This window comes from Adiantum capillus-veneris, chromosome 14 (assembly GCF_014529385.1).
Source record: "Adiantum capillus-veneris isolate H3 chromosome 14, ASM1452938v2, whole genome shotgun sequence".
Lineage (NCBI taxonomy): Eukaryota > Viridiplantae > Streptophyta > Polypodiopsida > Polypodiales > Pteridaceae > Adiantum > Adiantum capillus-veneris.
Window position 1 is genome coordinate 99,004,477 of NC_140944.1, and position 25,571 is coordinate 99,030,047.

Consider the following 25,571-nt stretch of genomic DNA (forward strand, 5'->3'; position numbering starts at 1 on the left):
AGGGCCAAGCAAGGATGACCGTCTCCTTTACAACAATGATGCTCATGTATTAGCTGGTTTAATCAAAAGTTGATGTTTTTTACAAGCAAAACATAGCAAAGTATCCACACAAAGAGCATGTTTAGCAAAATATCACAAGCCAAAAGCCATTGTTCATTAGAAATCTGACAATGACCCAGGCATTCCTCTCAAATCCTCATAGTTTGCAGCTCATCATTGCAAATATCATACTCAGTAAATTACAGTATATTGACTTAGCATACAAAAGTGGCAACAGCATATCAGCTCAGTAGTCAAGGTGTTGTGTGCGTGCATAGACAGGGGCATCAATATACCCAAGCCCAAAACAAAACAAAACCAAAAAAAAAAATACGCCGCCAGAAAAAAAGACTATCATTTGTTTAAATATGTGATATAATTCAAAATTTCTTACAATGACATATCTATATATGGTTTCAGGGCATACACCGTTTCCCATCATTAATGGGAGCTATATACCTATTTATCACACAGCGATCTCCATATACCACAGATGAGGCAACATCAATTTCATTGCCCGTGCCTATTACACACTCTCTATAAGATGGCAAAATGGTTCTTGAATTGGCTTCGAGGAGGCAGTAATACCTCCACATTCAACAGGCACTTCAGATTTTGAATAGGGGAAAGTGATCGATCCCCCTGAAACTTTCACAAAAGCACGTGAAAGCCATTTGCTGAATCCTGGCAGAATTATTACTTTTGACATATATTTTCTGGACTTTCCTAATCTGCACCTCTATTGCTGATACTAAAAGGTGAAAAGCAATGGTCAGGGCTTCAACCATTTGAAAGAATCATAGACCCATGACTCCACGTTGAGGTGTTCGGTGAAGAAAAAGGATTGATCTCAAACTTCTAATTAACACTTTTTCTATCCACTGTGTACACCGCCTGCCCTTCGGAGCATTGAGCTGCATAGCGTTCCCCATCCCTTCAATAAAGTGATTGACCTGTTTAGGTCAAATAAATTACTTCTGTTCCTGACTCAGCCGGATCCATCTGCTTTCGTCTTGCTTCGTTTTAAGTCACAATCAAGCTCACATACCCGAGGTACTTCCGGCTGGAAAATGCGCTCTCATTTGCTGACCGTGCCATCAAAAGTGAATTTTCAAGACGCTCGAGGCGTAGCGCTTATGTACAGAGCCTGGCACTGCCTGGGCTCAAAAGCGATTCACCCATCACCCATCCCTGTTGAGATGACAAGGAATATATTAGAAATAGTTGCAAAAACAATTCCACCAGCACATGCATTCCCAAAAAATGGGACCTAAAAACCTAAAATACTGTAAAAAATCATGTCTTCCAAGAGATACCTGAGATATAGAGCTCTCCCTAAAGGTTTCAAAAAGCCTTGGCATGGCCTTACAACTTTCCCTTATAATTCCGTCGACACTCATATCAGGTCTGAAACAGCTCTTGAAGTCTCCATTAACATCAAAATTAAGGTTCTTCATGTTTTGCCATGAAGATTCAGATTTTTTAAGAATGTACTCAAGCACCATCACCTGCATCAAAATAAATATATATATACTATGAATATAAATTTAACCCATTTGCATCTAACACCTGTAACAGAAAATAACACCTTACATGAAAGGTTGCCTTCAGAACATCATCAGAGCTGGCTTTTTCTTTCAGTAATGCAAATGCTTGCCCTTTGATGGGGTTATATGTTACCATGTAATTCTCTTCCTGAAAATGTGAAGAAAAACACATTTTAACAACCTCCAACCACCTAAGCATGATTATCTCCAGACAGCATAATTGATAAATACCTGGAATAAGGGTAAAAGGTTCAAAAATTTGTAGGGGCTCTGAAACGCTTCATTGACTCTCGCCCCTATAAAAACGAGAATAATGCAAAAATGAACTTATAGAATACAATAGACATTGAGCCCCCGATGCATCATCTTGGTTGCGATGGAGACAAAATAAAAATAAATCAGAGCCTCACCAAGAGCAAAAGGTTTCATTTTTGTCCAAGGGAGTGTAAAGATTCTCTCATGTTGATTGCCTTCCCTTAGAGATGGAGCTCTACCTGTTACACATTTGCAAAAGATTGATCACTCTCTCGGCCCACGGGTCAGCCTCTCTCTCCTCTCTCTTTCTCAAAAAGGAGTTTACGTCTATTACTTGGCAGGGAGCAGGGCAAGTACAAAACTGTTTACAAAGCAAGTGTAACAGGACGAGCACCACGTGCCAACTGAAAAGAACACACTGAGTCGGACGTTTAGCACTTCAACAACTGAATAGAAGAAAGAGAGAGAATCCACACGAGACACGGAGTGGCGGAGTTCCACTCCGAGGCTGCAATGGCCCCAAACGATGGCACCCTTTTCGGTATTTCTTAATATCGCTTCAACAAGGTACAGCTTTTGTAACTCTACTCTGCATCTCCCACGGAAAGAATGCCAAAGAGAGACCCTTAGTTACATATTTGAAGGCCATTGGCCCAAACTCAAAAGAAGTTGATGAAAAGTTGCTCTTTTAAAATCTCAGGAGTCCAAAAACTAGCACCCTCAGAGGGTGTCCGAAATGTAGTGCCATGTGGCTGCAATTCCGCGAATTGTGGGCTGTCCATACAGTTGCCACGCCATCAGCTGGTATACGCAACTTTTGACTCTCTGTGTGTGTCACGTGACACATCCAACCCTATGTGTCCGTGGACAAGCTACAACATGACCAGGATTCAGTTCCGTCAAGTCAGTCTAGAATAGGAAGTGATATGGCACTTTTGTGAGTCTGTTCGCAGATCGTGCATGTCCAGACACTTAGATTAGATGCATATCCTCCGGTTGCACAAAGCATGATCATCAGCATTCCCATCTGAATCCATCCGGGGAATTTTCCAGTGCATTAAACCTATTTTCCCTATTTTTGATATTTTTCACTTATTTATTAAGTGACTTTTGTTGGAAACTGAGCAGGTCAAATTCCATAAGTTTGCATAAATAGAAACCTAGCACTAGCACTTTCTGGCAGAAGAGGCAGCAGGAGCACCTTGCTCAACAGGCAACTTCTCAGCACCAGATGACCTAGAGTTTTTGCATCCCCAACAACGACCTAGCGTTTTCGACAAGATCAGCCTAGCGTTTTGCTTCTGCATCAGCTTGGCGACCAGACCACAGCAGATCAGCCTAGCGTTTTGCATTGCAAGGCCACCGGCAGCAGCAAAAGACAGTTTTCAGCCCTAGCGTTTTTGCATCAGCATAGCGTTTTGCAGTTTCACCGCGACGGAACACCAAGAAGCATCAGCGTTTTCAGTTTTCAGCCTTTAGACACACCAGAACAATCCCCGAACCTCGCAGATCTCACCTTCCCGCACTAGATCCTCGCCGCACGGTCAGATTCCGCAAGGTTTACAGTTTCAGCCCGGAAAACGCAGATTTCAGCATCTGCGTTTTCAGCGCGTCGTCGTCGCATCGTCGCCATTGACATCGTCACCGACATAGAGTCAGAATTTAGCAGATAAAGATTTGCAGATTTCAGCCATTAGCATTTTCAGATTTCAGCCCGTCTCGTCGTCGTCCTCATCGTCGTCCTCATCGTCGGCAAGTCCAAGCATTGTAGAGATTTGTGCAATCATAAGTAGACCGCTCTCGCCATAGAGAGTGGGGCCCTTGGAGGAGGGTTGGACAACATCCTGGTGTTGTATTCTCTTCTCTCTCTATCTCTGTAACAGACTTGGACACTCCAAGTCAAGAATCAACCGCGACAGCACCAAATAACCACTTCAAAACAATTCACAGATCACAATAGATTTGCACTGGCCCGGCGGAGTTCCGTGCCTAGAGATATTGGCCCCAAAGACTGGCGCCCCTTTCGGTATTTCTTTTTGTATTAATCAATCATCAAAGTACAAGAGAGCGGTTAGGGTTTCACTCTCAGACTCTGCGTCCAGATGCCCTGAGAAGTGAGGCCCTCACCACTAATTTAAAGGTTACAAGGGATGCCCAAAAGCAGAGCCCCAAAAGCTTTTAAAATCAAAAGCATCAGTTCTCTCTCTTAGAGAGTCTTTTTCTCTTTTTTTTTTTTTTTAAAGCAAAATTCGCGTCGCTCATCATTTTCCACACACACACACACAAAAAAAAAAACCTCCACAATTTCCGGAAATTAGGGTTTTTGGCAAAAATTAGGGTTTGCAGGAATTTTAGGGTTTTTGCTGTCCGCCACGTCATCACTTTGTGACATACCCCCCTCTTGAAAGCATTGTAATCGACCGCGATTACGCGTGCAAAACCGACAAAAGCCATAAACCGTCTTAGCAAACACTGACTGTTAGTACCTACGTACTAGGAACACACATCTAGCACATGTACAAAATCGACAGTCACATCACAGGACATCACCAGACATCACATGACATTCAACATTCATTCAGATCTTAGACCATGATTTATCGGCAATGTAGCTAGCAATCACATCTAGGTCCAATCGAGACCTCATCGATGTCCGATTGACTAACCCCTATTGCAACCATGTCTATTCGAGATCAATCAGACCAAAATGCTGCAGTCATTTCGGCTATCAGTTCCTACACTCACAAGAAGTCAAGAACAAATCGGTATCATAATCAAGAATTCCATTCATAAAGTCATCCAACAAAATACTGTCAGCTCTCAGTATCCCTGAAGCTAAAAGAGACATCAGTGACTTTAGTATCAAAATCGAGGCATCTGTTGACAAAGGAGCGTACTAACTCCCCTCTTGTGCATCCCACTGCACCAGATCTTCGGCCAAGCTGAGTTTCTGGGTTCCGTTTGGAGTAGACTATGCTAAACCAAAACATCGAGGTAAAGTTTCACAATCCGAGGAGTATCTGCTAGGTCCTCCTCCTCCATCCACTTCGCATCAAATGCAGGAAAGTTCTTGAACTAAACCAAGAACCGCCTTCGGACTTTACCTTTCTTCGTATCATTATGTGCCAAAATCTGTTCAGGAACAAGGATCTCCTCGTTTTCTTCCACTTCGGGTTGCTCATCAGGCTCCCCATCATCAGGCACATCACCCTTAACAGGTTTCAAGAGACACACATGCAATGCATTGTGAACCCTCCAAGTATCTGGCAGTTTCAATCGGAAGGAGACATCATTTATCTTGTCAGTGATCTGGAAAGGTCTGTAGTATCGCATACTAAGCTTTGGAAAAAGCCTCTCCTTTCCCTTTTTCTTTCGTAGGCGTGCCTTCTCAAAAGTAAGAGCACCCAATCCTCCTCCTTCAATTTCAAGTCGCGACGATGGCGATCCGCTGCCTTTTTCTGTCGTTCTTGAGACTCTTGCAAAGTCTCGCGAACCTTGGCAAAAGCCGTATCCAAATCTCGCGAATATTCATCCGCTTCAAATATCTAATCTTCATGCTCAGGAAGGATGGAACCTTCGCAGCACTTTCAACAATCTCACATGGCGTCTTCCCCGTCGAAGAGTGTATCGTGTTATTGTAGGCAAATTCCACCAAAGGTAAGTTCTTTTTCCCATTGAGTCTTCTGATCCGAGATACAAGACTTTAATAAATCTAAAATCACTAAATTGGCAATCTCAAATTGCCCGTCAGTCTGCAAGTGGAACGATGACGAGAACTGCAACCGCGTGCCAATGTTCTCCCAAATTGCCTTCCAAAACAAACTCGTAAATCTGGGGTCTCTGTCGGAGACAATCGTCTCAGACGTGCCATGTAATCGGAAAATCATCGTGACCATTCTGTGTTCTTGGGAGATCAAAAATGAAATCCATTGCAATACTTTCCCAGGGGTGGGTGGGTATGGGTAAAGGCTGTAACAATCCATGTGCTTTATGACTGTCAAACTTGACCTTCTGGCATACCAAGCAACTGCGCACAAACTCTTCCACATCCTTTTTGAGTCTCGGCCCAAAGAAGTATCTCTCCACCCCCTTCATGGTAGTAGCAATGCCGCGGTGACCCGTAAAAGGTGGATAGTGGCATTCACTCATAACCTTTTCTCTCAACGGCTGTGTAACGCACAACATAGTCTTTTTCATCAAGTAGCCTTCCCGAAGGGAGTATCCAGCTATTGTCTCCCCATCCCGTATCCGTGTGAAAAATATCTGCAAAATCTGTATCTGTGGCATACCGATCGACCATATCCTTGAAGCTCCTATGATGTATCGCGGAAATAGCCAGAACCAACGGTTTCCGAGACAAAGCATCTGCCACCACGTTCTTCTATCCCTACACATGGACAATCTGGAAGTTGAACTGTGACAAGATGTTCGCCCATCGCATCAGCTTTTCCAAAAGCTGCTTCTGTGACAAGAAGTAGCGCAAACTCTGATGGTCTGTAAAGACAGTAAAATCCGCTCCGAGTAGGTAATGCCGCCATTGAGTAAGAGCATGGATAACCGCCAAAAGCTCTTTCTCATAGATCTGTGCTGTCATCTCCGGCCTAGAGAACAAACGGCTCTCGTAAGCTATGACATGGCCTTCTTGCATCAAGACCGCACCCAGACTACGACCACAAGCATCACAATATACTTCAAATGACTTTTGCAAGTCCGGCAAAGTCAAAATAGGTCAATTTCTCTTTCAATGTCCGAAAGGCAGTCACCTCTGTGGGTCCCCACGAAAAAGGTACTCCTTTATGTGTCAAGGTATGCAAAGGGGAAGCAACCTCTGCAAACTTTCGTATGAACCGCCTGTAGTACGAACACAGTCCCAAGAAGCTTCTAACTTCATGGACATTCCTCAAATCGGGCCAATCACGGGTAGTCTCTATCTTGGCCGGGTCCATTTGCACTCCTGCTGTGTTGACACAATGTGTCCCAAAAAGTGTATCTCTGGTAGGAAAAAAATCACTTTTCTTTGCATTAATCACTAACGTGTGATATTGTAATGCCTGAAAGACTTGAATCAGATGATCTCTGTGTTCTGCCTCATTCTTGGAGAAAACAATGATGTCGTCAAAGAAAGTGCCAACAAATAGCCCGTACTCTCGAAAAATCCTGTCCATCATCCGGTTAAATGTCGCAGGAGCATTGGTTAAGCAAAAAGGCATCACCAAAAACTCAAATAACCCAAAAGTCGTCCAAAAAGCTGTCTTGTAGACATCTCCTGGCGCTATCCTGATCTGATGATATCCACTCTTCAAGTCAATCCTGCTAAAGCACGAGGATCCCTGTAACCTGTCGAGTATATCATCGATCCTAGGAATCGGAAATCTGTTCTTGATGGTGATTTGTTGAGAGCTCTATGATCGATGCACATTCTCCAAGATCCGTCTTTCTTCAAAACCAACAACACTGGAGAGCAATATGGTGAAGTACTAGGTTGGACAAGACCCTTTTCCAAGAGGTCTTTCACTGGGTTCATAATCTTTTCATTCTGTACTCGGCTCACACGGAAGGTGGCCGATTCGGTGACGTGCTTCCAGGTGTCAGATCAATGGTATGATCTTCAGGCTCTCTGAAAAGCAATCGGCATGAGTGTGGAGAAAAATCTTGGCGTTCTTTTGATCAGATCAAAACATATTCAACCTTTATCCAGCGTTCAGTTCCCAAAAGAATGAGTAAGAAACTGAAGTTCATCAAGTACAATCTCTAAGCCCTTCATTTATCAAAGTTGATTTCTCGGCCCGGTAGTCAACCACGGCGTAGTTCTTGTGGTACCAAGGGATCCTGAGTAGAACGTCACTCGCGTGCCCTGAACACCCCTGTCATTGCAAACGAAGTTTTCCAATGCTCGGTGTAATGGCAACATCCCATCCGGGTGCCAGTCAAACTACCTCCACCTGTGGCGTCAGTCTGTCGGGCGTAATTCCAAATCGAACCGCCAATTCCAAGTGAAAAGAAGTTGGCCTTGGCTCCTTCAAAAGAGCTTCCTGATCCTTCACTTTGCCCCAAAAAGCGGCAAAGTTTGTACTTTCATTCATTTGATTTGGTGCAAGTCCCACGCCATGTGGTACCAGTTCTGCTTTTCTATTTGTCTTTTCTGCCACATTCCTGAGCTGCTCTCTAACTCTCAGACCTGTCGTCGTCTTTATCATTCTGTTCTTTCTGTGCCTTTTTAGGACACTTCGCAGAGATATGTCCATGTTCCCCCTATCCAAAGCACTTCCCCTCTCTGATGAAGCGAGCTCTCTCCTCAGGAGTAAGCTTGGGTCGTGCATCCTTTTTCTCTGGGTTGCTCTTTTTCTTTCTACTTTCATTCCCAGAAGTCTGTTTGGCTCGTTGTGTCATGGCCTCATCTGTGGGGTAGGTGAGACTGCCAGAGTGAATGGCAAAGCCCCGCTTCGCATGACTCATCAACTCCTGAATAGAAGCTGACTTCTGTTCCAAGCAGTGATCTCGGATCTCTGTAGGTAGACCCAAGGTAAACCGCTCAATCTGTTCTCTGAACGAGATCTTCTTGAATGAAGAGGCGAGTAGAAAAGAGCTCCAGAATCTTTCACAATAAGAATTCACTGTATCGCTCTTGGTCATCCGAAGATGGTTCCAAGTAGCTCGTGTATCTCGCTCAAACTCTTGAGTCAACCGAGAAGAAATAAAAGCCCTCTTGAATTTCAGCCATGTAACTGGCACAGTCTTACTTAATAGAAGCGTGGACCACCAAGTACGAGCATTCCCCTTAAAGTAAGAGGCAGCTCTCCGAATCTTGGAGTGCTCTGAATAGCGTCCTCCCGCGAAAGCGATGTCAAACTGCTGTATAAAAGACAAAGCCTTCGAAGCATCTGAGTATCCTGAAAAGTATCAAACTTGATCGAGTGGCCACCTTCCTTAAACTCTCGGACTTTCTTGCTTTTATCTTCGAGAAAGTCATACTGGTTGGCTTTGTAAAAATTCTTCTTGTTCGCATAAAACTTTCCGTCATCGGAATCTGAGCTGTCTATAGACGAGTCCTCAGTAGAACTGTCAGTCTCTGGGCGAGATGTAGCCTTCTTTGCCTTTTTCTTGCCCTTTCCGAAGCTTTGTTTCTTGCTTCGCTTTTTACCTTTTCTGTCTTCTTCGCTCGAATCTGAGGAGCTAGAAGAACTATCAGAAGAAGAAGAAGAAGAAGAAGAAGAAGAACTGGGTAAGCCTTTTATTAAAGTCCTAATTCTAGAAAATAGAAATTAGAAACAAAATAGTCAAATTAGTTTCATCCCTCTCACTTATAAACAGTTGTCCTCCACTGTAGAGGTCCAACTGAACTGCCGGGGAGAAACCGGAAAGATTCCAAATCTTACTCAATGGTGAGTTGAGCTAGTCCTTTCTCAAAAGAGAGCTTAAAAATTAATTTAAATAAAATTCAAGAATTCAATACTTACCTTACGGGTTCATGTCCTTCCTCTAGTACCTCGAGGATATCCTTCACCATTCATCAAACTTACGAGCCATGTAAGAACTCGTCATTCGCGTCTTTCCAACAGATTGGAAGTTTCCTTATCCGAGAATCTATTAACTCAATTCCACCTTCTCAATCCCGAGAAGAATAATCCTCCTAGAAATCAATCTAGGCATCTGTCCTTGCGCATAATCCTGCGCTGTTAGTCCAGAGGGTATTAAACCTCTTGTGTCCTCCCACATAGGGAATGCCCAAATCATAAGAGTATTAATTTCGATATCTTCCTTCACAAACAAGGTCTTCGATCACCTTAAAGAAGGTTCTTGTTTCAGGCCGTCGCTCAACGTAGGCGAGCGGTTCCAATCCGAAGATTCCTTGTGCATGGTGGCACTTCCTTCCAATCTTTTCCTCCTATAAGTTATTACCACTAGCAGTGTTCTCGTGACGCCTACTAGCGTCTCTTCCTTGCAGAGGCCATCCTTGCAAGCATCTAGAATTCATCGCAAAATCTTAGGCATATAAAATTCTAGCCATACCATTCTGTGAACATAAGTTCAAACTTGGCCCACTTAAGGCTGAACCCGCTTTGGATCTCAAGGATGTTCTCCCATATGTGGTTAAGGTAATTCTTACCATTTTAAAATGGTTGGCAAATTTTACTCTTATGAACATAATAGTTCGAATTTATTCCAGCAGCGTGTAAATGCTACTTGACCTGCTCATGGAGAAACATATACCGCAACCAAAAGTTGCTACTGTAATAATAAAAGCACATAGCGTACTCAATAATCAACGACCCTCAGAAAACCTCTTCTCTGTAGAGAATCCTTCTACCTAACACATCTAATTCTCGTGTCGGAATATCCTTGCGCATAAAAAGGCGCTCAAGAGAGTATAACAAACTCTCGTCCAGTTCCTTGGCATAGGTCTGCATCTTCGTGTGTTATCTATGTACCCAAAGGTGTACATAATTCTTAAGCTGTGTTAGAGTTTTGGTGAACCTAGGAAATTACCTTCCCTTCGTAAGATCCTTAGAGCGAAGACGCTCAACTTGACGATCCCTTGGCTCGATCTTAGAGCAAAACCCGCTCATTAAATAACTAGGATTTCAATCCTTGGATTCCTCGAGCACAAGCCGTAGTCGTCGCTTGTTCCTTCTCTCATAAAGAGGGTGTTCATTCATTTGTACGAAAAGCACTACCATGTCCTCCCTGACCGGGTAGGGGGTGTGGGCTTAAAGAGTATTCAAGCTTAATGAAAGCTTTTCTTTGCTTGGAATCTCGGAATGGTTCCTTCCTTTCTGCCGTCCTACTCAGGGCATGGCATCCCTGCAACGCTTTTCCGACTCTGTTTCCAGAGTCCTGTTCCTGCAGAGTAACTCCGCTTTCTTGGACACGAAGTCCTTTCCTTAGGAATTTCAACTTCCGGATCACATCTTGAGAGTCTACCTCTCTTCAATCCGTGGATCTGCTTCCCGAACTTGGGTACGAAACCCTTGGGCTGATCTGGCTCTAGTTCCTCAGAGCACTTTTATCCTGCAGAGGCTCATGCCTTCCTCTGCTCCTATTCCCTCACGAAGAGGAAGTACACCTGCAATCAAATACTTAGAGATCATAACATAAAAATCGTACCTTCAAAGTCACGACGCTCGTAACGCAACTCGGTTCTCGAAAAAGCAATTCCCCGGAAGAGATCTCTGCATAGAAAATCCTCTCTTCCAATCCTACACACAAAAGAGGTGTGTTCTCGGGTTCCTTCTCGTAAATCAGCCCCGTCTACAACGTTTATGGGCTGAAAACAGAGAAAAACAGCAGCTTGTTGCGATGAAAACACGCTCCGTAGGCACTTCTTCACGAGGGAACTCGCGCACTTGGTCTTGACGACATCTGGTACACTGGGGGCAGCCATGGGCATCACCGGCAACGTCTTCTTTACGGCTGAAATCTGCAACAGCATCTCTTCCTTGCAAAGATTGGTCTTCCCTTACCGGGTAGGGAGTGTTGGTTTGTAAGGTACTTAAGCTTGATAAAAGTTGTTCTTTGCTTGAAAGCTCAGAATGGTTCCTTCATAATTTCCTACCCGCACTAGCAGGCAATTTGTTGGAGAACTACCGGATACCAGATCAATCATGGGCCTTCCGGATGGTTAAGCAAAGCAGTTCATCATATAAAACAATGTTCTGACTCAACACTCGAGAGTGATTGTCCTGGTTAGACACGTGCATATGTCGTGCATAAAAGCAATACGCATTTTATGAGTTCCTCAAAGATTTAACTTTGATCAAAGATCTGCCCTCTCACTTAAAGTTTGAGGGTCAAAAATTCAGGAGTTAGATTGAGTTCTGTTACTCCAAACTTTCTCCGGATAGCAATGTATCCTTCGAGGAGAGGTAACAAAAATTCGTTGTTTCTGTGTTCAATGGTTCTCGTCCCACTACGGGGATTGTATTTTATGTACATCAAGGTGTACACTTTCAGCTTTTATTGCTGACTCCACCATCTGCTGCAAAGTATCCTGCAGATGGGTTTACAAAATTCGGGCAAAAGTCCTTGGTTAAATTTGTTCATCTTTCCTTCCTCAGAGAGGATCAAGAATGGACCTACCTTGGCAAGAGTGAACCACTACTTGCTTTGACTCGCTCGTGTTCCTATTGGGCAAACCAATCCCAATCTTCTTGAATGCCCTCCTCAAAGCGTAGAGGAAAAAAAATTTGTCGGAGAATTCAGCCTTGAATTGTTGTTGTAAGTTCCTTGCAGAGCTTTGGTATACCACCAAGTACTTGCAATCCCCTGGAGGTGTTTGGTCACATGCCTCACCTTCGACGCTTCTCAAAAATTGCCGTTTGCAAAGGCAGCTTCAAACTGTCGAATAAAAGCAGTAGCTTTCAGGACATCTTCCTTTCCGTCAAAAGTATCAAGCTTGACTGGAGTGTTCCTAGGTCTAGAGACCTTCTTCATATCCTTCCCAAAATGACGGGATTTCTTGGCTATGGTTCTCGATTGATGTTCATGGATATCTTCTGGGTTCTGAAGTATCTTGAGCATTCCGCTTCTCAGATTCTCTAGTTTCTTGAGCATCATGCTCTTGTCGCCTTCTCAGAGAATCCCAAGTCTTGTGTCGCCTTCTTGCAAAGAGAAAAAAAAAAATCCAACTCTGCGAGCTTTTCCTGCAGGACTTAGGTTTCCGCCTGCTTACTTCTCTCTTGGCTTGTTATGGCTTCTTCCCGTATCTTCCCAGAGTCGTCCTCCTTTACAGAGAAAGAGAGGAGACCATGCTCTGATACCACTGTCACAAAACAGGAGCGTACACGAGCACTTAGAAAATCTGAAAATTATAATACTTTGCAAACATGAGAGAAGGGAGAAGATCGACACAGTATTGGGGACCAGAAGATGGGCTGGTCCCCCCCCGTTAAGAGTATTCTTTTATTCAGGGAGAATTCGTATACAAGCACGAGAACCCAAGGAAACCCCTCCGTTTTGTAATCTTAGACCCGAAGGTCGTGCTTTCCCGTAAAGGGCTTGGGCACAAGGCCGTTCCTTCCCGTAAGGGACTTAGGCACAAAGCCGTACTTTCCCGTAAGGGACTTAGGCGTGAAGCCGTACTTCCCGTGAAGGGCCTTCCCGTAAGACGGGAGATTCCTGCAAAACAAACCACACAAACACGCGACAACAATTCGTATGGCGAATCCACAATAGATACCTGTCGCTCTTGCGCGGGAAAAGCGACTTCCGTGCTTCGTAGTCTCGCGATCTCTTGCGGCAGAGTCTTCTCTTGCTGATGTTGGTACCTCCCGTGAGTGAGGGCATGTGGTGCTTTTATAGCTCCTTGGCCACGGCACAAATAACTGCTCGCGTAGAGATTGCGGCCGTTTTTTTCTTTTTTTAACCCGAAATAGGGAGAGAGAATTCGCTGGCTGGTTTTGTTGCTTTATCTTCTAAGTGGCTGCCCACTTATTAAGTGGGCGGCTGGCATATTTTAAAATTGGTCTGAACCTGCCCAAAAACTCAATAAAACCTTATAAGTTAAAACCAATGCATTTAACAACACTTCCCAGGCGTCCCTGGATGCAACCACATGCACGAATGCAATGCAAACATAGATTCCTCGCGGGAAAGCGTCTGCCTTCCCGCGATTGTTCCTGCTTTTCGTAAAAAGCTTCATTGAACCCATCTTTATTCTTGTGCTTGCGTTCTTACGCGTATTGTCTTACTCAGTTCGGATTTCCTCCTTAGACCCTTAGTGTGTCCCCTTACCGATGAACCTGTCACCCATCTTGTGACTCATCAAGGACCACCATTACCTGGTCTTCTCCCACCGAACTAACAGGCCAACTCCTTCACGGTGCTTCTTATCACCCATCATATGACACACCAGAGTTGTCTGTTTCCTGATGGTTTTTCTTACAGATCTGTGATTCCTTAACTTATTAGTTAACTTGTGCACATTTCTTATTAAAGTCCTAATTCTAGAAAATAGAAATTAGAAACAAAATAGTCAAATTAGTTTCAGGCCCTCACCACTAATTTAAAGGTTACAAGGGATGCCCAAAAGCAGAGCCCCAAAAGCTTTTAAAATCAAAAGCATCAGTTCTCTCTCTCTCTCTTAGAGAGTCTTTTTCTCTTTTTTTTATTTTAAAAAAAGCAAAATTCGCGTCGCTCATCATTTTCCCAAAAAAAAAAACCTCTGCGATTTCCGAAAATTAGGGTTTTTGGCAAAAATTAGGGTTTGCAGGAATTTTAGGGTTTCTGGCATTAGGGTTTCTGATGTCCGCCACGTCATCACTTTGTGACAATCTCTCAATCTCATGCACCTTCATTCACAGTGTTCACCACTTTGTTTGTATCCATTGCACTCTCTCATTAAGAGCGGAAGGCTCTCCCTTCCACAAGTAAAAGGAACCTTGAGCACAGTTCGGAACACTCATCTTAAGCAAAGTTCAACATTCATTCCGCTGCACCTTACATTGGTATCAGAGCTTTGGCAGTGTTCTGTGTCACTCAAGGAAAGAATCACAAGAACCACAAGAACTTTTTTTGCTTGTTGCAGTCCCACGAACCCAAGACTTCTTAAGCGTGTCGATTCCTAATCGTGTTTTTGAAGAGTGACAGGAAACCCAAGAAAGAAGGGCTTGTCCAGCATCCCCTTGTGCCTCTTTTCACTCATTGAGAGCGGACCGTGCACTTAGCGGCCGGCCAATCGACCTGAGGTGGGAAAAAGAAACCTTGGTGTGAGCGCAAGGCCGCCAAGGGGTGCACCCGTGGAAAAGAACAGAACTCGGGTGAAGAGAAGATCCTTCTCTAACACAGATTGCAAGCTAAAGAAGAACCGCAAGAACCTCCCGAACTCAAGACCCTCAAGAACCCCAAGAACCCAAGTTCCTTGTGAACTTAAGAACCTAAGACCACAAGAATCCAAGACTTCAGTGGATGGTCATCACTCGAAGCGGAATGGATACTTCGCTTCGAAATGATGAGCATGAGAGAGGCGAAGAAGCATTTTCCCCACCAGGAGGTTTTTCCGACCCTCCCCCTTCCCCATCTGCGCCACGAGTTGCACTAGATCCTATGGAGGCTTGGTGCAAGACGATGATGGACATGATGACAACGTGGCATGAAGCAAGAATGGCAGCCATGGAGCGTGAGCGTGAGCAATTACGCTTGGAGGCCAAAGAATTTGATCGCAAGTACGCAGAAAGAAAAACAGAATTGGATTGCAAGAACGTTGTTCATTCTTCCTCTCTCATCTCTAATGTGCAGGCGAAGATTGAAAGGATTCAGAAGAAGGAGACTCTCTCAGTCTCTTCTTCTCCAAAGCATGACACACAGGATTTGCATGATGATAAGCATGATGATTTGGATGATAAGGACATGCGTGATGATTTGCATGATAATCAAGATGTTTTCTCACAAGCATGATGATTTGCATGAAGATGATGTGATTCTTCACAAGGATGATGTGTTAGTTGATACTTTCTCTAGTGAAGCTAACCTCATTGCAGATTCAATCAATCACGAAGAACCGATCTTGGCTTTCGAGTCGAGGTCCATAGAACCCCCACAGGAAGATTCGCTAGATTCCGAAGATCCGATCTTGGCTCTCGAGCCTAGGTCCAAAGAACCCCCACAGGAAGTACTATGTGTTCGAATGATTTGTCAGCGCGCATTGTTCAAGTGTTTCATTCGTGATCATTTCCTGTATTTTAGTCAGCGTCTTTATGTAATCCCTTTTCCTAGGTATGACATATTGTACGTTGAGCACGTTTCACTCATGAATGAGCACAAATGTATGCGGATTGTTCATGAAAAGCTGAAAAGTATGCATTCAAGGAAGTCACATTCCATGACACTTCCTTGGCATGACACAGTATCAGAAAGAGCACAAGAAGGATTGAGCATCAAGCATCGGCATTTTCATTGTGTTTTGCCACAGTTGATTGATTAGATCAGAATCACAAGATTCGATCTCATTGTTTGCGTGTGTGTGGTGAACGGGTTGGCACTCCGTCTATTTATTCATCTACATTGCATGCACAGTCTTTAGAGAAGAGCAGATTTTTTCTGGTCACTTTACATGGAATGGGTATGTTCATGTTTTTGTGTTGAAAGTAGTTCAGGAATTTTCAGCCTTGGAGATTCTTGAAGAAGGTAAACGCATGACTATCGACGAATTGAAGCATTGAAGGAGCTACAGAAGACTTTGTGTCGCTTTCGGTGCGGCCCAAAGAAGCAAGCGTTGCAGACCTTTATGAAGTCCAAGTATCGCACGACCCACACATCAGAGTGGGATGACGAAGAGTCCTTTCCAGGATTCCGGATGCTATTGGCGATCTCCCTCGACGCCATACAGTTCGGTACCAGTACCTCACTTTGAAAAGGAGGGGATGTCACGTGACACATCCAACCCTATGTGTCCGTGGACAAGCTACAACATGACCAGGGTTCAGTTCCGTCAAGTCGGTCTAGAATAGGAAGTGATCTGGCACTTTTGTGAGTCTGTTCGCAGACCATGCATGTCCAGACACTTAGATTAGATGCATATCCTCCGGTAGCACACAGCATGATCATCAGCATTCCCATCAGAATCCATCAGGGGAATTTTCCAGTGCATTAAACCTATTTTCCCTATTTTTGACATTTTTCACTTATTTATTAAGTGACTTTTGTTGGAAACTTAGGGCAAATTCAATAAGTTTGCATAAATAGAAACCTAGCGCTAGCACTTTCTACCAGAAGAGGCAGCAGGAGCACCTTGCTCAACAGGCAACTTCTCAGCAGGACACCCCCAGATGGCCTAGCGTTTTTGCATCCCCAGCAATGACCTAGCGTTTTCGACAAGATCAGCCTAGAGTTTTGCTTCTGCATCAGCTTGGCGACCAGACCACAGCAGATCAGCCTAGCGTTTTGCATTGCAAGGCCACCGGCAGCAGCAGAAGACAGTTTTCAGCCCTAGCGTTTTTGCATCAGCATAGCGTTTTGCAGTTTCACCGCAACGGAACACCAAGAAGCATCAGCATTTTCCGTTTTCAGCCTTTAGACACAGCAGAATAACCCCCGAACCTCGCAGATCTCACCTTCCCGTAGCAGATCCTCTCCGCACGGTCAGGATTCCGCAAAGTTTACAGTTTCAGCTTGGAAAACGCACATTTCAGCATCTGCGTTTTCAGCGCGTCGTCGTCGCATCATCGCCATCGACATCGTCACCGACATAGAGTCGGAATTCAGCAGATAAAGATTTGCAGATTTCAGCCATTAGCATTTTCAGATTTCAGCCCGTCTCGTCGTCGTCGACATCGTCGGCAAGTCCAAGCATTGTAGAGATTTGTGCAATCGTAAGTAGACCGCTCTTACCATAGAGAGTGGGGCCCTTGGAGGAGGATTTGACAACATCCAGGTGTCGTATTCTCTTCTCTCTCTATCTCTCAGTCTCATGCACCTTCATTCACAGTGTTCACCACTTTGTTTGTATCCATTGCATCTCTCATTAAGAACGGAAGGCTCTCCCTTCCACAAGTAAAAGGAACCTTGAGCATAGTTCGGAGCACTCATCTTGAGCAAAGTTCAACATTCATTCTGTTGCACCTTACAGTGTGTGTGTGTGTCGTGCACGCTTTTCAATAAACTAGGCCCCTCCACAAGAGTTCTGGAAGTTCGTCTGAGGTTAAGATTTTTAATCCTAACCCATTTTAATAATGGGGTCACTCGGCACGAACCTGTAAGTTGGTGAGGACTTCTTCTACTCCTATTAGGGTTTAGCCCCCTTGATCGGGATCTGCAGGTTGGCTAGAGTTAGGCTCAAGGAGTCCTAACCCTCTAGGTCTTCAGTTGGCTTGACACGTCAACAGTTTGTGACATCCCCCTTCCACGATTATATCTGCGAAACAACTCAAGTTAGATCAAAAATATCCGAGGGTCAATCTCGAGGGTCATTCAGTTTTCTCATTCCATATCAGAGCTCTTGATATTCTCGCGTATCAAAATTAGCCATCACACCAGACTGCATTGATCCTTTAAGGGGTGTCTCGATGCACTAAAGTTACATACCTAGCAATCTCACCCAATTAGGAATATTCAATGTGTGACACATCACGATGCAACACAGATGCTTACTAATGCATGTTACAGGACACAAAAACAAACAGCGCCGCTGAACAAACTCTCCCCAGACCGCAGCCTGCGTCGCTTGGAGGCTCCAAATACAACTAAACGCTCCCTAGACCACCACTCTTTGTCATTCAGAGGTTTCCAACTTACAACTAAACGCTCCCAGACCTACCGGTCTTCATCGTTCAGAGGTTCCACATCAAACATGAACTCTCCTCTCAAGAAAGCCACAACAGAAGATATTCAGAAAGCAGCATCAAGCATTCTCAAATCAGCACCAAAACAAGTTCAAAATAGATAATTTCTATTTAAAACAATTTTTCAAATAGCATTGTTAAACAAAGTTCAAAGAGTATTTTCATACAAATCGAACTTAAAATCATTCGGGGTAAATCATCCCTATCTTCATTGGAAGGGCAATTATTGTAAAAGTGTCCCGTTTGGAAACATAGAAAGCAATGGCCTTCTTGTAATAGGGTGTCTCGTTAACGTTGAGTCAAACGAAGCCTTGCCGATTGAGTCGAGTTGTCACTTGAATCCCAAGAATTTGCTCGTTGTGGTCGAGGATTCTAAATGTTGCTCGGTTGCACTTTTTTTTTCCGAGAGAAAGATCCTTCCATTAGTTAATAAAAACTGTCCACAGGGCTACAAACCACCTCTACTAGAGAGGGCAATTGCAACGCTCTCTTAAGCATTGCCTTGGCACGACAAGAATGATGTGACACTCCAGATCCGGAACCGTACGATCACTTTGATCAAGAAGGAAGCCAGTCGTCCTTAAAGTTCGACTATTCCAACAAAAACCCGTATGAATTTTCTAATTGCTTTGTAATTATATACTTTTTGAACTTTGTTTGAAAAATATTGTTTGAAAATTTGTTGAAATGGATATTATCTGTTTTGAACATGTCTTGGTGCCGATTTGAGAATTGTTTAATTCTCGTTTTATAACTCGTTTTGATGTTTTTTAAAACACTTTTTGACACTCGAGGCTTGGGCTCTCTCGGGAGGAGTATTGAAGACAAGAATTGATAGGTTTGAATATACTCATGGCCCGGACCCTTGTGGTTATTTGCAGGGGGAGTGTTGAATGTTTAAAAAGTGTTGTTTTTACTCATGGCCTAGACCCTTGTGGATATTTGCGGGGGAGTATTGAGAAGGAAATAGTTCGAGCATTGTTTGCTCTCGGCACCTCCAAGCGATGCAGGCCATGGTATGGGGAGCATTTGGTTCTAAAAGGCCTCTATATCTCGTGGCCCAGACCTCTTTAGGTTATTTGCAGGAGGAATGATAAGGGAGTCATTGACAACTCCTCGCCCGGACCGGGATGGTTATTTGCGGGGGGAGTGTTCATCGACGACTATATGTTTCTCTGTAAGCATATGTGTTGCATAGAAGTGCTACTTGAGTGAGATTGCCCAGGTATGTAATTTTAGTGCATCGAGACACCCATTATTACAGATTAGCGCGATCTGGGTGTGATGGCTACTTTTGCTATGCCGGAATATCAAGAACTCCAATATGAAAAACTAAATGACCCTCGGATATTTTTGGACTAACTTGAGTCGTTTTGCAGATGTAATCACGGACGATTACTCTTCTGTCAAGAAGGGGAGATGTCACAAACTGATGACGTGTCAATCCATTGAGGACCCAGAGGGTTAGGGTTCCCCAAACCTTACCCTAGCAGAAGCAGCAGAAGTTCTCACCAACTTATACATCCTCGCCGAGTGGCCTATAGGGTTAGGATTAAAAACCTAACCCCCAACAACTTATGGTACCCCTATCCAATGGGGCTTAAAGTAAAGAGCGTGCGCGCACACGCAAAAAAAGGAATTGCAGAGATGATGATGACATGGCAATTGTACAAACGCCCACGAATTACGGAAGATGACGATGTGGCATTGTTGTACGGACATCCCCCGGGGTGCTAGCTTTTGGGGACTAGATGCTTTTAGAGATTGACGCTTTTCATGTATACAGGGCCAAGGGCCTTTAAATAGATGGGGCTCACTCTCTGGCATGCTTCCGCATGGAGATGCAGAGCAATGTTGTCGGCGTTGTACTGAGTTGAAGCAATATAAAGAAATACCGAAGTTTGGACGCGGTGCTCTCTTGGGGTGGAACTCCACCACTACGTGTCTTGTCTGCCGTATATGTCTTTCAGTTCAATTGTTTTAAAGCGTCTAAAGTTTGTTCAATCTGTTCTTTTCCATTGGCAAGTGGTGCCCTCCCGTTACATGTGTACTCCAAAAAACCAAGCGCAACATGAGGGCACCATCCACTGGGGATAAAAGAATAGGAAAGAGTCGATGAAGAAGTTGAGAGGGAAGAACTGCAAAGAGAGCTCAAAAGGAAGAACCAACAAGAACACTAAATAGGAGGGACTGCTGCAATGAAGCGGACAGTCTACTTGTTGAAGGTGGCTCCTGTAATCCATAGATGCTGAGACTCTCTCTCCAAGTACAGATTGAAGGGAATTTAGGGCCAACCAGAAGATAAGCAATCACACAAAACCTCGTTGAGAGGAGAAAACAAACCATGTAGAACATGCACACCGCCAGCAAACAACAAGCAAAACCAAAAGAGGAGAAACGAGAAGGAACATATACACAAAACCAAAAGGAAAACAAGGATAAAGAGGAAACGCCAGCACACAAGCACAAAACAAAACAAAAACACTGCCAAAACATGTTCCACTTGCCCACCCGATTCAACCACCCAGCCCATAAACTCACACCCCCAAAACCAAGTTTTGATAGAACCCACACACACAAACAGACAATTAAACAAACAAAACTAGAGACGACAAAAACATAAGAATTGAAAAAGGAAGGGGAAAAGTCGGAAAATAGCAGGGGGACTGATGAACCGATGACGAGAAGGCTAGCAAGGAGGCAGAACACAGAGCTGCCTTCGACTGCGGAAGCACAGGAAAAATAGATACTTCCCGAGACTGCTTCTTCAATTGGGGCACAAAATGAATCACAGAAACTGGAAAGAATGCCTTCAACCATGCAATCGCAGGAAGAATCCCGACTATCTCTGTCCTCAATCCATTGCTCTCTCCCTCCATACTGTGAGACGATGTGAAGGCAGCTAGTAGCAGCTCAACTTGAGGGCCACTTAATCTCTGAAGGGGAAATACGCTCTTCCATGTCGACTCAAGTGAAGTGTGAAGTCTCTTTTGCTTGAACTCTTGGTCAAGGCTCGTGTTTGAAAGAGAGCATACAATGCTCTCAAATTTGGGAACTCCAATGCTCCCAAAAACAGGCCCAAAAAGTGGGCTGGAGGCAGTCCCCAGAAAAGGCCTGCAGTCAATGGTCAAATTGGCCAAATGTGCAATGGATGTGACGACTGTACAGTACAGAACCTTCCATACTTCACACGAGGACAACCCAAATCTGCATACTGGCTTCTCCTATGTCCAATAAGCTAAAACAGGCCAACTGTCAACCTGTGTCTGTGTCTATCTACTTGTCTCTATCTTTGAGCTTTGCTTTGCCTCTCACCATAACTCCGATTTATCTGGCTGTGATCCGTGCCCTCTCTAGCATGCTGCTATGTGGCTTTGCGCTTGGAATAATGTGGCTGCAAGGATTTGGCTCTCCTCTGTTCAAACTGCCTCTAAGACTCCTTGAGACATTCTTTGAAAAGATGTCCCAACACACTGCATCTCAAGCACTAGTTTGGCCAGCCCAGTGATCCCAATCCTCTGACAATGAACCACTCTCCCCCACTATAATGAACTGATTACCGTCTTGCTTACACTATAGGCGCATACCTGTCTCAAGGAAAAACTGAACTGCAACCTCGAAACGAGCTCTGTTCAGAGTTGATAGGCACACTGATTTTATCTGAAGCAAAAATACAACCATTAAGACAACCAGAAAAATCTCATTGGCCATTCAGCAAAAAGGAACCGTCAAACCTCATTATAGGAGCAGCAAAGGTAACCACAGGAAAGAACAGCAAATGTGACCATTAACGACGGGTTCTTTTTGGAAATGAAAATCCCAAGACCTGTTCCAAGCTGACAAGATAGGCACATTTCAGAACAATCCAAGAAGTGACCCTAGGAGAGTATAACACTAAATATTATTATACTAGGTTATAGAATTACTAGGTCAGCTATATTGCTGATGCACTCTCCTTTTGCTGTTACGTCTCCTATGTTTTCCCCTCGAGCAAAAGCCTTGTATATAGGAGCTCTTGTGGATGTTGATGCTACTGCTGCTACATTCTGCCATTGCAATGAAAATGCCTCCCTCTGTCACACAGATTATAAAGACGACGACTCCCAATCATACGGACATGCACAGTTACCTTGGCAATATTTGCTGCACATGCTAAAGGAAGAAAAAAGTGAGGTGCAGCTACTGTTGCCAGCTCCACAGCAGCTCCGAGTTCCATGAGAAGATCACCCGTGAACCGTAGCTGAAAAAAAAGTAGTACTGAACTTTCTTCTCAGGACTAACAGCAGACTTATATATAAGATACATGCATCCATGTGCATGCATATAAGCACACATTATTTGCAGATGTTTTACGCCCCATGTGTATAACAGTTTTATGGAATGTGACATGACTACAAAGTTACAAACAACTCCAAACTTGTCAAAAGGTTCAACAGTTGTCAAAGAAAAGGCAAATATTGAGCTTGACAACGCTTCCACCTCATTGCCACCTTGTGTCAAAAAACAGCGTGTGAGAAAATGAGCATCTGCTCCAAGAGTATGATGTCCTATAGGCTGTAATGGAAAATCCAACGACCCACATGGGGGCCCCTTATAGTAGCCATGGAGTTCCAAAACAGGTTTTCTGAGGTTTTGAGAGGTTTTGGTCCATGTCTGAAACGCAATCCAAGAGGTTTCATGAAAAGTTCCAAGATAAATGTTATACATGGACACTAAGCGATCGTGGACATTGCACAACATGTCAAAATAAGGCATAAATTAGGTATATTATGTACTAAAAAACTCATGCCTTACTAGAAACTTAAACTTCAAATAGAATAGATCGGAACCGCACAAGCGATATTTTTTGTCTTCAAAGTTCCAAAAACGCAAATTGCCAAAATTTAATCTCCATGGTCATTTGTTGTGCAGTTTGTCTCCATGACAGTGATATATTTTAGCACTCAGGATTACAGAAAACTAGATAAGAGATGAGTGGTCAAACCTGTTTCATGTCATAGTCAAATTTCTTCCCATGACGTGCAAATAGAAGCTTTCCCACCCTTCCTGCACCATCCTATGAGAAGAGATTCCAACCATTATTTCTTTCAAAGTGGCATAGTCTGGAGGAGCAATGCGGCTAGTTCTTACCTTTATAACCCAATTGACAGCCATAGCTGTTGTGGCAGCTCCATGTCGCGAGACGCCTACAGCATGTAACAAGGATCTTGTTGTGAAGACACTCATTGCACCTCCAAAAAGATACTGCAGGTATAATAAATTTTCATAAGCTGCTCAATTCCTGTGCTGACCATGCCACCAGACATGAAGTCACCAAAATTTTGAGCATCTACACCAAGTCACCATGTGTCAAATTACCTTCAAGGCCCTCCATCGCATATAGGGAGTGTATGATGGAGAAACACTCTCTGGAAAACCTTCAGGAACGAGACAAGACCTCACAAAGGCCACAAGGTCCTGGTGCAATGAAACATCAATAAATTAAAAGAATGAACAATACGCTGTTCATGTCTCTGGCTGCAATGATAAGCACCGGTCTGTATATATGTGCGCGCACACACAATTCATAGTACTATGTATGTCTACTTGCAGCAAAATCTACAAAAGTCTCTACAAACTTGCAGATTGTGTTGGCTAGTGTAATCCCCACCTACAAATTTTGAAATTTACCTCTAAATTTTATATTTGAAGGTGAGAAAACCTACAAAATTTTGAAAAAATTAGTGTAATTGGGTGTAAAAACCTTCAAATTTTGTCATTTCACCTCTCTTGTTTCACATATGCAGGCTTGCCAAGTTTCTGGGAAAAAGTTTTTTTCGAGCACTGCTACAAATGCCACCAGGTGTGTATAGACATTGATTAGACCTTGAAACACATAGAAGAGATGTACATGGGACGAGTGCATGCAACTATTACATGCAGGATGCCAGTCAAAATGTGTGCCTAGAATGATAAATAATGTTGTTGCAACTTGCAGATGATTTTCACCCTTATTTTGTGTGGGGGGGGGGGGGAACCTTAATTGTCCAATAATAACTTGTTTGCTTGATCAATCTCTAAGCACTGCAGTGATCATATAAACATGTGTGTTTGTGTGGAAGAGTAGGTAGAACATACAAAAATACAGAGGAGAAGAACCCACATTGAGCGGATTGTGATCCACTTTCAAGTTGACAACATTAAAAGCACTCTCTCCCTTCATGCCTGATTGCTTCTTCAAAGTATACCTCCATTGAGCTCCTTGCCCTGCAATCTCCATGCAAACAAACTGGTCATGATTGTTGTTTACTGTCTGCAATGGCGTATACTCGTCTCCACATACGGACACTGCTGGCTGAAGTCCCTTATCATCAAGTGCATGCGTGAAAGCATGCCTCCTCTTCAAAGCTCCAACATCCAAATTGTCACCTCTATGTGTTGGCATGCATGCTGATTCTGTATCATCGACCTTACGAGTGGAAAAGCGACTTGGTTTGGGGCTCCCAGTATGCACATCATCAAGCTTGTGTTTTGGAATATGGGCGTCTGTGGGGGGCTGAAAACCCCTGGCTATGGCTTCCTGCATTGCTCTGCGGACCTCAGCACGAGAGTTTTTCTGTGCCATCGATACAGAATTGTGATCCACAAGTGGAGGAGAGACCGATGTAGACGGAGGTGAAGGTGGCAGTGACGACGATGATGCCGATTGTAAGGGAGGTGAGCTCAATGAGACACTTACCTTTTCATCGTCCAAGGAAGGAAACCTGCTTTGATGCACAGGTTGAAGACCCCTTAGAGGAAAGGGACCTGGCATACTTGCAAAGTGGAGAAATTCCTGTCCTGCAGCAGGAGAATCTTTCCACTCAAAGTGAACGAAGTGAGTGAGACCCAAGAGGAAGAAGAGCCATTAAGAAGCAAATGGAAAGCTTCCAAAAGCAAACTGGGGTAAGGAGGGTCAAGAATCCAATTGCATTAATGGAGGGTGGAATGGGGGAGAGAGAGAGAGAGAGAGAGAGAGAGAGAGCTAATCGACACACAAGCACAGAACGACAAGAAGAAGCATTATATACAAGGAGCGCAGTTACGATGGACTGAAGTCACAAACCAATCGCCAGCGCGCACTCTCTCTTTCTCTCTCCCCCCTAGGATCTGTCGATACTCATGAGCAAGAAAGCTGCGAACAGCATTGCAAACCCCGTTCTTTTTCCAAGCCACCAAGTTCCCATCAAAAAGATCACAAGCCCAAAGAGGCATACTCTCTCTCCCTCGGAAATGCCACCACAAGAGCATAGCAAAGCCCGACTTTTCTCTCTCTCTCTCTCTCTCTCTCTCTCTCTCACTCTCACTCACAGTGCTACAATCCCGTCAAGTAAGAGTCAACATGCTGTTGGCTAATTGACTAGCTTGCCCAATTACCATACACGTTTCCATCTTGGCTTGGAGATGGCATGTGCCAATTGTCCTCCTCGTTTTCTCA

The 25,571-nt window shown here is 43.9% G+C and overlaps 1 protein-coding gene across 1 annotated transcript; it reads right to left on the bottom strand.

Annotated features, from left to right (window-relative positions):
- Positions 1-380: 380 nt before the first annotated feature.
- On the bottom strand, positions 381-25,411 carry LOC147442830 (protein root UVB sensitive 6-like). Its single transcript, XM_086528848.1, has 13 exons — positions 24,258-25,411; positions 23,474-23,572; positions 23,246-23,359; positions 23,100-23,171; positions 22,245-22,355; positions 22,042-22,161; positions 21,850-21,951; positions 21,703-21,775; positions 1,997-2,080; positions 1,818-1,882; positions 1,633-1,734; positions 1,356-1,547; positions 381-1,230 (listed from the first exon to the last, which is right to left on the bottom strand). The coding sequence occupies exons 1-13, from the start codon at positions 24,906-24,908 to the stop codon at positions 1,174-1,176; spliced, it is 1,842 nt and encodes a 613-aa protein (XP_086384974.1). The 5' UTR covers positions 24,909-25,411; the 3' UTR covers positions 381-1,173.
- Between the last annotated feature and the right edge of the window lie 160 nt (positions 25,412-25,571).

Coding starts and splice junctions, on each gene's coding strand:
- LOC147442830 (XM_086528848.1), bottom strand. CDS start 24,908: ATGCCAGGTCCCTTTCCTCTAAGGGGTCTTCAACCTGTGCATCAAAGC. Junction 21,776..21,849: donor TTTGCTGCTCCTATAATGAG/GTTTGACGGTTC, acceptor TTTTTGCTTCAG/ATAAAATCAGTGTGCCTATC. Junction 1,548..1,632: donor TTCTGAAGGCAACCTTTCAT/GTAAGGTGTTAT, acceptor ATTTTGATGCAG/GTGATGGTGCTTGAGTACAT.